We start from the raw sequence: 10,782 nt of genomic DNA, 5'->3' as shown, positions 1-10,782 counted from the left end.
TTTAGATGCCTTCTTTTGGGTGACTCTGATGCCTGCTAAGGGGAGACCCCAGAGTGAGCCACCCAGCCAGCTGTGGCCACCTGCTGCCCCTTGGCCGTCGTCCTGACCCCCATCTCTCGGACACAGCCCCACTCTATCCATCAGAGTCAGCCTCCAGCGCTTCACCCCGAGTTGAGGGCCCCTCCTCAATCCTCCTCAGACTTTCGGAAGGGCACTTTGAGTCCCCTCAAACCCCTTCTGGGGACAGGACCCCCCAAGCTCGGGTCTGCGGCCAGAGCGGACAGAAGAGAATGTAGTGGGGGTGCCGTTGTCATCGGAGTCGCCGCCTACGGGACGAGGGTTGCGGGTGAACTGCGGAGGCCCGGGGAGGAGCAAGGGACAGAGGATGGACTGGGCGTGGGGCCCCGCGGGGAGCCGAGTGCCCGCCCCCAGCCCCGCCCCTCGCCCCGCCCCAGGCACCCCCACCTCCCTCCGACGCTTACCGCTCCCCGCCTCCCTGTCAGCACCCCGAGCCCCAGAGAGGAGCCCAGAGTCCTGAGCCAGCGCAGCGCGGGCACTTGGCTCCCCGAGGGCCCAAGCGGTTGCCCTGCCCAGGTGAGTGCCGCGCGCCCCTGCCCCCCGCATCCCCGCCCTCGCCCCTTCCCTCCGCTCTCGCCAGGGTCCCTCACAGATCTCCTTTACCCTCTCCACGAGTCTCACCACCCTGCGCGCAGCCCTGCGCCGCCCTGGCACTCCTGGAGCTCTCCTGCCTCCGTCCTGAGTCCCTCCCCTCCCCTTCCGTCTGCTCCCCAGCCTCGGCCGCCATCCTCTCCCACTCCCCCGCTCCCCACCCTCGCCATCCTCCGGCCTCTGGACCCGATGTGCCAGAGTCAGGGCAGAAACCTCAGGGAGACTGGGTCGACCCGCTCTGGCTCTGCCCACCGTGCCTTTCCCGGCCCGACCTCCTCACGGAGGGCGCCGCAGCGGGGCTCGCCCAGGGGCTGGCGAGGGTGGGCGGCGCAGCCGGGAGGGTTCGCGAGGAGGCTGTGGCTGGAGTGGGTGCGAAAAAAGCAGACCGCGGAGGGCGCAGGAGCCGCGGGGGCCCCTGGGTGGGGGGTGCTGGCAGAGGGGAGGCGGTGGTCCGTGAGCGGTGGGAAGAGTGCAGGCAGTGTTGGGCCAGCTCCAGGGCCCTGCCTTGCAGAGCACAAGGTGCCTGGTCCTGGGGTTCCCGGTGTGCTTCACCCTGGACTGGGGAGTAGAGGGGTTGGGGCCCTGGCGGCTGGGGCTGGAACCCTGGCGTGTCCAGGCCTTGGCACCTGTGCTCTGGGGGCCACCCTCTCCAGAAGGGAGCACGCGGCCTGGAAGTTCACCTGTGTGCTATCTGCCCACCCAGGGTCCAGGTGGGGCCCTCACCTGCCCACTTGCCTTGTCCCTGCCCCTCCTGCCGGCCTGGGGTTCTGGGGAGAAAGCGAGTGGGAGAGCGCCTGCTGCGCAAAGTGTGAGGCAGTCCTGGCTGCTGCTGAGCCTCCTTTGAAGAGAACAGGTTCCTGGGGACAGTGGCCACTCGAGGGGAGGACGGGGAGCCTCCTGGGCAGACGTGGTCGCTGGCACCGATAACAATGACCCACCATTGGTTCCCAGTGAGATAGTGGCCGGGAGTTCTGAGAAAGTATGCTGGGGGCCAAATGTGGCTTTGGAAACTTCTTGCAGGGCATGCAGACCCTGCAGAGACCCTGAGGAGGGGGCTGTACCAGCCTGGCCTCCCTGTTGCTGCATGGAGCCCACCCTCACCCACCTCGGTTTCCCCCTCATGTGGAAGGGATACCCCAGACCAAGGCTGCCTTAAGGACAGATGGAGCGTGTTTCAGGGGAGGGACAGGAATGGGGGTTGCCATTGGCTGCACCCACGATCCAGGCCGTCCCAGGGGAGGCAGGCCTGGGTGGGGGCCCTTGGGTGGTGCTGAGGCCTGTCCTCTTAGCCACGACATCCTCCGCCCATTTGCCCCCACCCTGCACAGGTGAGGCCCCAGGACCAGCAAGCCTCGATCTCGATCTCGGTGGCTTCCACAGCTGCCCCTGGGCTGCAGGGCCGGCTCCTTCCTGCTGACCTCACACTGGGTGAGCCTAGAAGGGATTGGACCACGCTGATCCTCCCCCAGGGCATGGCACACTTGAGCACCGAGGCCCCCTCCCAGGTCCCCTGGGGAGGCTCTGGCACATTCTCCACAGAGCCCAGGGCTCCTGGTGCTGGGGAGGAGGTGCTGGGCTGTTTGGGGCACGTGGGTGGGAGCGGCTATTGAGCACTACTATGTGTCAGGCATCTCAGCAGCTATTGAGCGCCACTGTGTGCCTGGACTCATTTCCTCTGCTCAGTGGCTTTGTAGGTGTCACCTATTACAGGGAGCCAGGGCTCAGAGAAGTGGTGTGACTTACCTAAGACCCCTTGGCCAGTGTGTAGGGAAGGGCTGGGGCAGGGGGTGGGCTCTATTCCCTGTGCCACAGCAGTGGGCAGGTGGTCCCTTCCTGGTGGGGGCCTCTGGGTCAGAAAGCCCCAGTGTTGGCCCGTGGTCGTTCCTCAGCTACCCCCCACCCCGAATCCCTTACCCGCAGAGGGGAAGGGCTGGAGGGATAAGTTCCCCACGAGCGTGTGATTTCTGTGACTAAGAAGATTGCTCTCTCTGAATGATGGCTCTTGCAGAATTATGTTCCAAGAGGCAGGAGCGGCACGATCAACCTAATTTTGTTCTTCACTTCTCTGAAGTTTAACTCAGGCGTTGGGGTATCTGGGGGGATGCAGGGGCCTGGCAGTCTGCTCAGCACCCTCTGGGTTCTGGGCAGCAGGAACACCTGGACGCTTCCTGAAGACAAGGTGCTCATCTGATTTAGAATCAAACTCACGTTCAGGTGCGTCTGAGCTCCTTCTTCTCCACCCAGCCCCCAGAAAGCCTCTGCTTTGGATATCTTTGGGGAGAGGGTGTAGCCCCAGGACTCTCCACCCTGATGCTCACACAATCCACCTGGCTGTCTCCAGACCAGCGTCCTTCTAGAATTCCTTCCCCATTAGCACCTCAAGGGAGCTTTAAACATTATTTTACATTTAATTTCTTTTTAAAATGTGAGGGGGCCCCTCTGTGCCAGGCCCTGGGGAACAGGGATCAACAGGTCAATTCCCACCCACCAGATCAAGCCTGCAGGTGTCCAGTCTCAGAGTGTCCGGGGTGTCCCTCCTGCCACCTGGGCACCAGCCCCACCCACCCCTGCCCCCAACCCAGAGCACAGCCCAAGGGACCCCCAAGCTTTGTATTTTAAAACATCTTTTTTATTATTTATTTATTTATTTATTTTGGCCACGTCTCGCGGCATGTGGGATCTTAGTTCCCCAACCAGGGATCGAACCTGCACCCCCTGCAGTGGAAGTGCAGAGTCTTAACCACTGGACCACGGGGCAAGTCCCCCCCACCCCCACCCGCCGCCAGCTTTGTCTTGAAATGCGTCATCCCTTGGCAGCCTACCTTGGCCTTTTTTTTTAACAGAATTTTTGTCATACACCTCATATCAGGTCATGATATACAGCAGGTGTGCTCAGCACCTGGACCAGCAAATTCAGCAACGCACAGAGAAAGGTCTCTTTCCCCTTCAGGCCAGCCGGAAGCCTCCTCCCGGTGGGGATTCCAGGGGTGACAGCGTTTCTCTCTCCCCCGGCTCCCCCAGTTCCCCCCCCCACCCCGCTTACGGAACCTGTTGTCCTATCCTAACCCGCACTGTTCTGGGTTTCCGTACAGGCAGCCCGTCTGCGTTCTTCAGGGTTTTCTCTTCGTCCTCGACTCTCTGTAGGTTGACTCTGACGCTGCTGCATTTTTTCTTTATCCTGTTAGGGACAGGGTTTCCCTTTTGAGCAGGACTCTTGCCCTGAGTCAGTTCTGCAGGTACCTCTGCACCCCCACCACTGCACCTGCTCCGAGGGAGTCCTTCAGCCCCTCTTCCGATTCCCCCATTCTCTCTTCATCTGTGTCCAGACTTTTGTGGGGCTTTTTTTTTTTTGTCCAGATGATGATGTTTTTCACACCCAAGAGTTGTAGTTTTCAAAAATAGACACTTGTTCATTTTACTCCTTAGACAGAAGCCAAATTCATTTCAGAATATTTTTATCCATTCCTAGAGGATTCTAAACATTTTAACACATATCTTAAGCACACTTGTTCAGTCATTTGCTTTTATTTCACCTGAAACGAATCCACTGATCCACCTTCTCACTGTTGATTTTCTGGGTCGCGTTTCCCAGTGTCTGTTAGCATCCGGGTGTGTCCGCCCATCTGGAACAGAGGGTTTTTCCCTGTTGTTGTCAGAGTTGGTTATTCTGCCCCCTTGTCTACAAGATTTCAGTTGCCCTCCCCAACCCTGGGGTCCCCAGTCCGGGCCTGGCGGCCTCTGTGCTGAGGTGACTTGGGAGCACGGGGGCTCAGCTGACCCTGGCTTGTCATTACGGCCCTTTCCAGCCCCGCTCAGGCCCTTGTCTTGGTCCCCTGGGGGCACTTAGACTCCCTGCTAGCCCCACATCCCCTGCCGGAGGTGTCAGCCCCCATCTTCCCTTCCTCCTCTTCTCATCAATGGAGGTATTTATTTTCTCCTGAGCATCACCGTTTTTATGAACAATTTAAACATAGAGAAAAGTACAAAAACAATATAATGGATACACGTGTGCCCATCACCCTGACCTGCAGATGCCATTCCCCCATCTTTGCCTTGGCTCTTTCTCTACAAAACCCCATCACCCCGAAGCCTTCCCTCTGTCCACGCTTCCCATATCGTTCCCCCGCCACACACGCACACGTGCATTTCCTCCTGGCCAGTGGCCCAGGCTGTAATTCGTCTCCGCCTGTCATGTGTTTGCTTGTTCATGGTGTGGGGTCCTCATATACCCCTTCCCGCTCGGTGCCCTCTGCCTGGGGCTTCAGACTTGCTGTCCTTGGGCTGGGTGATGGCCCTGCCAGAGAGCATGTGCATCTATGTCCCTGGTCGTCTCCTTGGCCCAGTGACATCCATGCTGTGGCGGATAGCTGTTGGGGGCAGGGAAACCAGCTCCTCTTGGTCATGCGGCTGGGGCTTTGCTGGGGTGACACGGACGTGGCTCACCAGTTGGACACTGGCAGAGCCTCTGCAGCCTGAGTTCTGGTTTTTCAGCCACACGGAAGGCCCGGCACCCTCCGATGGTTCCAGGAGGCAACCCAGAGTCCAGCTTTGGGGTCACCCAGGAGAGCGGGCTTGGCCGATGTCACTGCACTTCTGGCTGGCCTGGGCTTGCGGTGCCCAGCCGATGTTTCAGCCTCCTTATCCCTCCCCCCACCCCTCTCCACCTGTCCTGCGAGTCCCTGGGGAGGTGACTCCCACCATCCTTAGTCCCTTATCTGCAAGTTGGGTGTATCAGTGCCACCCCCAGGACTCCACAAGGCCTCAGAGAGACGGTGCCAGCCACAGACTCGAGAGTGGCCATGGGTGAGCCAGGAAGGGGGGCATTGGGGTGGAGAGGGACGGTCAGGTCTCTGGAAGCCATCGTGGTATCGACAGACGGCGTCTGGGCTCACAGGGCCGTCTGCCCGTTGCCCCCACGGCAGCTGTCCTGCTGCTCCTTCCTCTCTGGGCTTGTTTTCCAAACAATTTGCTTAATGTGATTCCCAGCCCAGTTGAACATGAGTAATCATGTTTACCTGGCGCCACGGGGTAATCCTGCGCCTCCTGGGCCAGTGGGGCCGGGCGCAGGGGAGACACCCTCCTGGTCAGTCGCTCCGTGTGCTTCATTCTCTTGCAGTGGATGCGCCCGGCGCTCCCGCTCACCCTGCCCTGCCCGCGGCGGCCACGATGGAGCCTCTGTTCCCGGCCTCCCCACTGACCAGCTGGAATGCCTCCTCGGCAGCCACAGGCAGCGGCGGCGAGAATGGGACGCTGGCGGGGCTGGTGCCCTCACCGGGCGCCCGGGCGGTGGTGGTGCCCGTGCTCTACCTGCTGGTGTGCACAGTGGGGCTGGGCGGCAATGCGCTGGTCATCTACGTGGTACTGCGTCACGCCAAGATGAAGACGGTCACCAACATCTACATCCTCAACCTGGCCGTGGCCGACGTGCTCCTCATGCTGGGGCTGCCCTTCGTGGCCACGCAGAACGCCATCTCCTACTGGCCCTTCGGCCCCGTGCTCTGCCGCCTGGTCATGACACTGGACGGCATCAACCAGTTCACCAGCATCTTCTGCCTGACCGTCATGAGCGTGGACCGCTACCTGGCCGTGGTCCACCCCATCCGCTCCGCCCGCTGGCGCCGCCCTCGGGTGGCCAAGCTGGCCAGCGCCACGGTCTGGGCCTTTTCTCTGGTCATGTCACTGCCGCTGGTGGTGTTTGCAGACATCCAGGAGGGGTGGAACACCTGCAACCTCAGCTGGCCAGAGCCTGTGGGCCTGTGGGGTGCTATCTTCATCATCTACACGTCCGTGCTAGGCTTCTTTGGGCCGCTGCTGGTCATCTGCCTGTGCTACCTGCTCATCGTGGTGAAGCTGAAGGCCTCGGGCATGCGCGTGGGCTCCACGCGGCGGCGCTCAGAGCGCAAGGTGACCCGCATGGTGGTGGTGGTGGTGCTGGTGTTCGTGGGCTGCTGGCTGCCCTTCTTCATCGTCAACATCGTCAACCTGGCCTTTGTGCTGCCCGAGGAGCCCGCCTCCGCCGGCGCCTACTTCTTTGTGGTCGTGCTGTCCTATGCCAACAGCTGTGCCAACCCCTTGCTCTACGGCTTCCTCTCCGACAACTTCCGCCAGAGCTTCCGGAAGGTTCTGTGCCTCCGCAAGAGCTACGGCACTGAGGACGCGGATGCCACGGAGCCACGGCCGGGCCAGAGCAGCCGGCTGCAGGAGGCCATGCTGCCCGCACGCAGCTGCGAGGCCAACGGGCTCATGCAGACCAGCAAGCTGTGAGCGTGGAGGCCGCGGGAGGGGACCCCGGGAGAGGCCGTCCTGGGTGTGTGGAGCGGGGGCAGGTGAGGGTACAGGAACCCACTGCCACCTCTTCTGCTTCCCTTCCCGGAGAAGGAGGGGGACTGGAGCAGAAGAGGAGAAATAGCCAGACAGCAGTGGGGGGAGCGGCCTCCCAAGGCAAACAGCAGACTGGAGAGGCCAGGCCGAGTGAGGCGTACGCAGATGCCAGACCCTGGAGGAATTCGGCTTCCTGTCCTCTCCACCCCCGAGAAATGTGCTCCTCCCACCCCCCAGGCCCGAAAACGGGTCCCAGAGAAGATGCCCTGGCAGCCTCGCTGGGAAAGGCCTTGGGCTCCCTGGTGCTTGGGCCTCTTTGCGAGGCTGGAAGGAGAAGAGCCAGAATGTGGGGGTCACTCACCCGCAAGCCCCCATCTGAGACAGCCCTGCCCAGTGCCGCCCCCAACTCAGTTGTCCTCAGTTGTCCCAGAGCAGGATGCCGACACCAGGAGGGTGCGGGGAGCAGGCAGAGCCGTGCTGAGCAGGGGAAAGCCTGGGTCAGCGCTACCTGGGCCTCGGCACGGACCCCAGACAGAGGCCAAGCCCTGGAAACGAGATCACATAATAAGGGCGCTTGTGTTTGACAACCGCTCCCTGAATAAATTAGAGAATAAATGTTTGACTCTTTCCCAGAGCAAATATTGTCCCTGGAGCCGATTGAAGCCAGTGCAAATCAGAGCAAGTGGATCATACTCGGCTGGATGGGGGTAGGCAAACACCCAGCTGGAAGTGGGCAGCGGGACACTTAGATGATAAGGCAGGGGAAAGTGTACACAAGCCAGCTGAAAGGAACGACAGGGCTGGGGCTGTCCCGGCTCGCCTCCTGGGGGTGGCAGGGTTAGGATTTGGCCCCGGAGGATGCAGGGGATGCATCTGATTCTTCCATGGCTGGTGGGTGCGGGGAGTCGGTGGCTCATTTGGGGCCCCTGCCCCCATCCCTGATCAAGTGGGAACACGGCTGCCTCCTGAGCCCCAGGCTGTCTCTGCCACTCCTGGGCTCCGTCTTGGGGGTGGGGGTGACTAAAGCCACCCCCGCCCGGCCCTAGGGGGAACAGCATCCCAGGGAGGGATGGGTGCCTGGGAGAAAGAGGTTCGTTCAACCAACCACTTCCCACCACCCCTGGGTTCGGATGCAAAGTGCATCCACTCAGAATAATTTGGGGGAGCAAGCAGATGGCTCAGAAATATCTGCCCAGGTCAATTTCTCCCAATTGATTTGGCATCTTGATCTCCCTCCCCAGGGTAGCGCCAGCCAAGAGTGCCCGTGTGGGGACTGCAGACACCAGCAGCAACCTGACCAGTCCTGCCTGTGATGGGTGTGAGGGGCGTGAGTGTGTGTGCATGTGTGCCTGTGTGTGAGTGTGTGTGTGTATGTGCCTCTGTGCGTGCATGTGCCTGTGTGTATATATGTGTGAATGTGTGGGTGTGTATGCGTGTGCATGTGTCTGCTTGTGAGTGTGTGTGCCTGTGTGTGAGTGCATGTGTAGACATGTGTGTGCCTGTGTGTGTGCCCAGAGCCTGATGGACCCAGCGAGTGGAGGAGCTGATTCCAGGCAGCCCATGGACCCTGGGTCCGGGTGGGAGCTGGTGACCAGGACTGGCCATGGTGGGACACCGAATGGGAGGAAGTGAGGACTAGGCACTGCTGAGAGCCTGTAGGGAAGCGGGGACAGGAGTGTTCCAGGAGAAACGTGAGCCCAGGGAACCGTGGACATGGCACGGTGGGCCTGGGGATGCAGCCTGGACTGGCCACTGCCCTCCGCACCCAGCACAGGCTGGGCACAGCTGCGGGGACCACAGAGCCGCCACCACACTGCTTGCAGGTCCCGGGTCCACAGGCCCTGAGTGGGGCAGGGGGCGGGGAGAGCAAGTGCCCTCGGGGGGTGACCTGCTTTACTGTCTCTCTCTCCGCATCGATGGGTTTTATTGGCCACTGGGCTCCAGTGGCTCCCAGAGTGACCTTACTCAGGAAATCCGGCCCGCGGGGCAGGGTGAGGCTTCCTCTGGGATCGGGATGGGGGGAGCTGTTTGCCAGGCAGGGGGGGTGCAGGGTGGGAGGGGTGGGTGACGGAGGCGCAGCCCCCACAGGCAGAGCCGGTGTTGTAGCCCCACAGTGAGGGAGACCAAGGCTGGCCCACCCTGAGGGCTGAGTGAGGGGTGCCCTGGGTAGGGCCCCAAGGAAGGGTCAGGAAGGGCCCACCCTCTTGGGCATTTTGGGACAGGAGGAAGGCAGACCATGGGTAGACACCAGGAAGAACTTCCCACAGGAATCTGGGGGCTGAGAGCTGGGACACCCTTTGGGGGTGTCAGGGAGGTGATCGACGTTGAGAATAGGGTCTTGGCTGGTCACCTGTCAGGGCCCCAGCAGAACCCTGGACTTCAAGGACTGGGTGGGCTGAGGACCTGGAGAGACTGCTGGGTCCATGACCCCACTCCATCCTGGCTGATGGGGATCCCAGCCCTAAAGTGCTGCCTCCCCTCCGCTGCTGTCCTGTACAGACTGGCCCATGCTATCCTGGCTCCTGAGGGCTGGTCTGGCCACCATGAACCTGAAGTGTGTTTGCTGAATGAATAACTGAGTGATTGATGTGACAATTGATTGATAATTGAGTGATGGCGGCTCTGTCCAGTTGGGGTCCTTACCTTGAAGGTCCAGTGACTGTCCAGGAGCCTGACTGGGGTCCCCGTCTCCGTCCTTCCCTCCCCGAGCTCTCACCCCTCTCCAGGGCCCTTGCTCCTCCCTGTCCCAGGCCCACCCCCTCCCCACTCCCTCAGGCTGCATATCTGGACATGGTGGTGACAGCTATGCATTTGTTGTATCTGCACTGATGGGGGTCTGGGGGCTCCACCTGCGTGGGTCCCCACACTGGGGGCAGCAGGGTCTCTGCCCGAGCAAACCTCCCTCCCCTGGCCCCTGCCTCTGGGGAGGGGGGTTGAGGCCCTTTCTCAGCCACTCTCTTCCGTGGCATCTGCACAGACAGCTGACCGTGGCTGCGGGGTATAGGGCGCTGGGCCTGTGGGTGTGGGCACCGGGGCACCCCAGGAGGGGGAGGGCATGGTCCTCCTGGTGCCATCCACAGGGGCCGGCGCTGGGCAGTGGGGACTGGCCATGATTCCCTTCTGCTCCCACCCCGAGTGGCTCCCCGTGCCCCCCACTTGTCCCACCCACCCCCGCCCCCCAGGAAACAGGTATCCCCTCCGTTTGGGCAGTTTGAGGAGGGTTTAATTAAAGGATGTTTTGCAGAGTGGTGGGTGGGTAGTTTTACCACCTGGCGGGTGGGGGATGGGGCTCTCAGGACAAGGAGACCCACGGCCCTCCTGCAGCCAAAGGCAGCAGCCGTTCTGGGGACGGAGTGCCTACCCTCTCCCCTCCCCCTTCCCACACGCTGCCAGGCTCCCATTGCTGGGCACCTGAAAGGTGGCCTGGTCCGTAGGGGTCCGTGCCCTTGTGGTCATCAGGCCTGAGAGGGCGGCCCTAGGATGAGGGTCAGCTTCCAGGGTCCCCCGACCTCTCCCCACACTGGAGCCCGGCTCCCACCCTCCCTCCTAGCTGAGCCCCCAGGGGCCATGCTGAGGGGTGCCTGGGACCAGGCAGGATCTGGAAGCTGTTGATGCAAAGGGGAGGGGACCCAGGCTCCCCTGAGCTGCGCTGCTGGGTTTCCTTCTCCTGACCCATGGCTGCGGCCTTCTCGGCCCTCTCGACTGTGGACATGTCTGCCCATGTGTCCTCTGGAGCCACCCTGCTGGGGCCCACGAGGCCTGGCCCAGGGGTTCCCTGAGGGACACAGATGA

The 10,782-nt window shown here is 61.6% G+C and overlaps 1 protein-coding gene across 1 annotated transcript; it reads left to right on the top strand.

Annotated features, from left to right (window-relative positions):
- The first annotated feature begins 521 nt into the window (after positions 1–521).
- Positions 522–7,516, top strand: SSTR5 (somatostatin receptor 5). The gene is made up of 2 exons (XM_030872635.2): positions 522–594; positions 5,786–7,516. Exon 2 carries the CDS (start codon positions 5,836–5,838, stop codon positions 6,931–6,933), a length of 1,098 nt encoding a protein of 365 aa, XP_030728495.1. The 5' UTR covers positions 522–594; positions 5,786–5,835; the 3' UTR covers positions 6,934–7,516.
- Positions 7,517–10,782: the final 3,266 nt, after the last annotated feature.

Source organism: Globicephala melas, chromosome 15 (assembly GCF_963455315.2).
Source record: "Globicephala melas chromosome 15, mGloMel1.2, whole genome shotgun sequence".
Taxonomy (NCBI): Eukaryota; Metazoa; Chordata; class Mammalia; order Artiodactyla; family Delphinidae; genus Globicephala; species Globicephala melas.
Note: the sequence above shows the minus strand (reverse complement) of the source record. Positions and strands in the feature narration are given on the sequence as shown.

Coding starts and splice junctions, on each gene's coding strand:
- SSTR5 (XM_030872635.2), top strand. CDS start 5,836: ATGGAGCCTCTGTTCCCGGCCTCCCCACTGACCAGCTGGAATGCCTCC.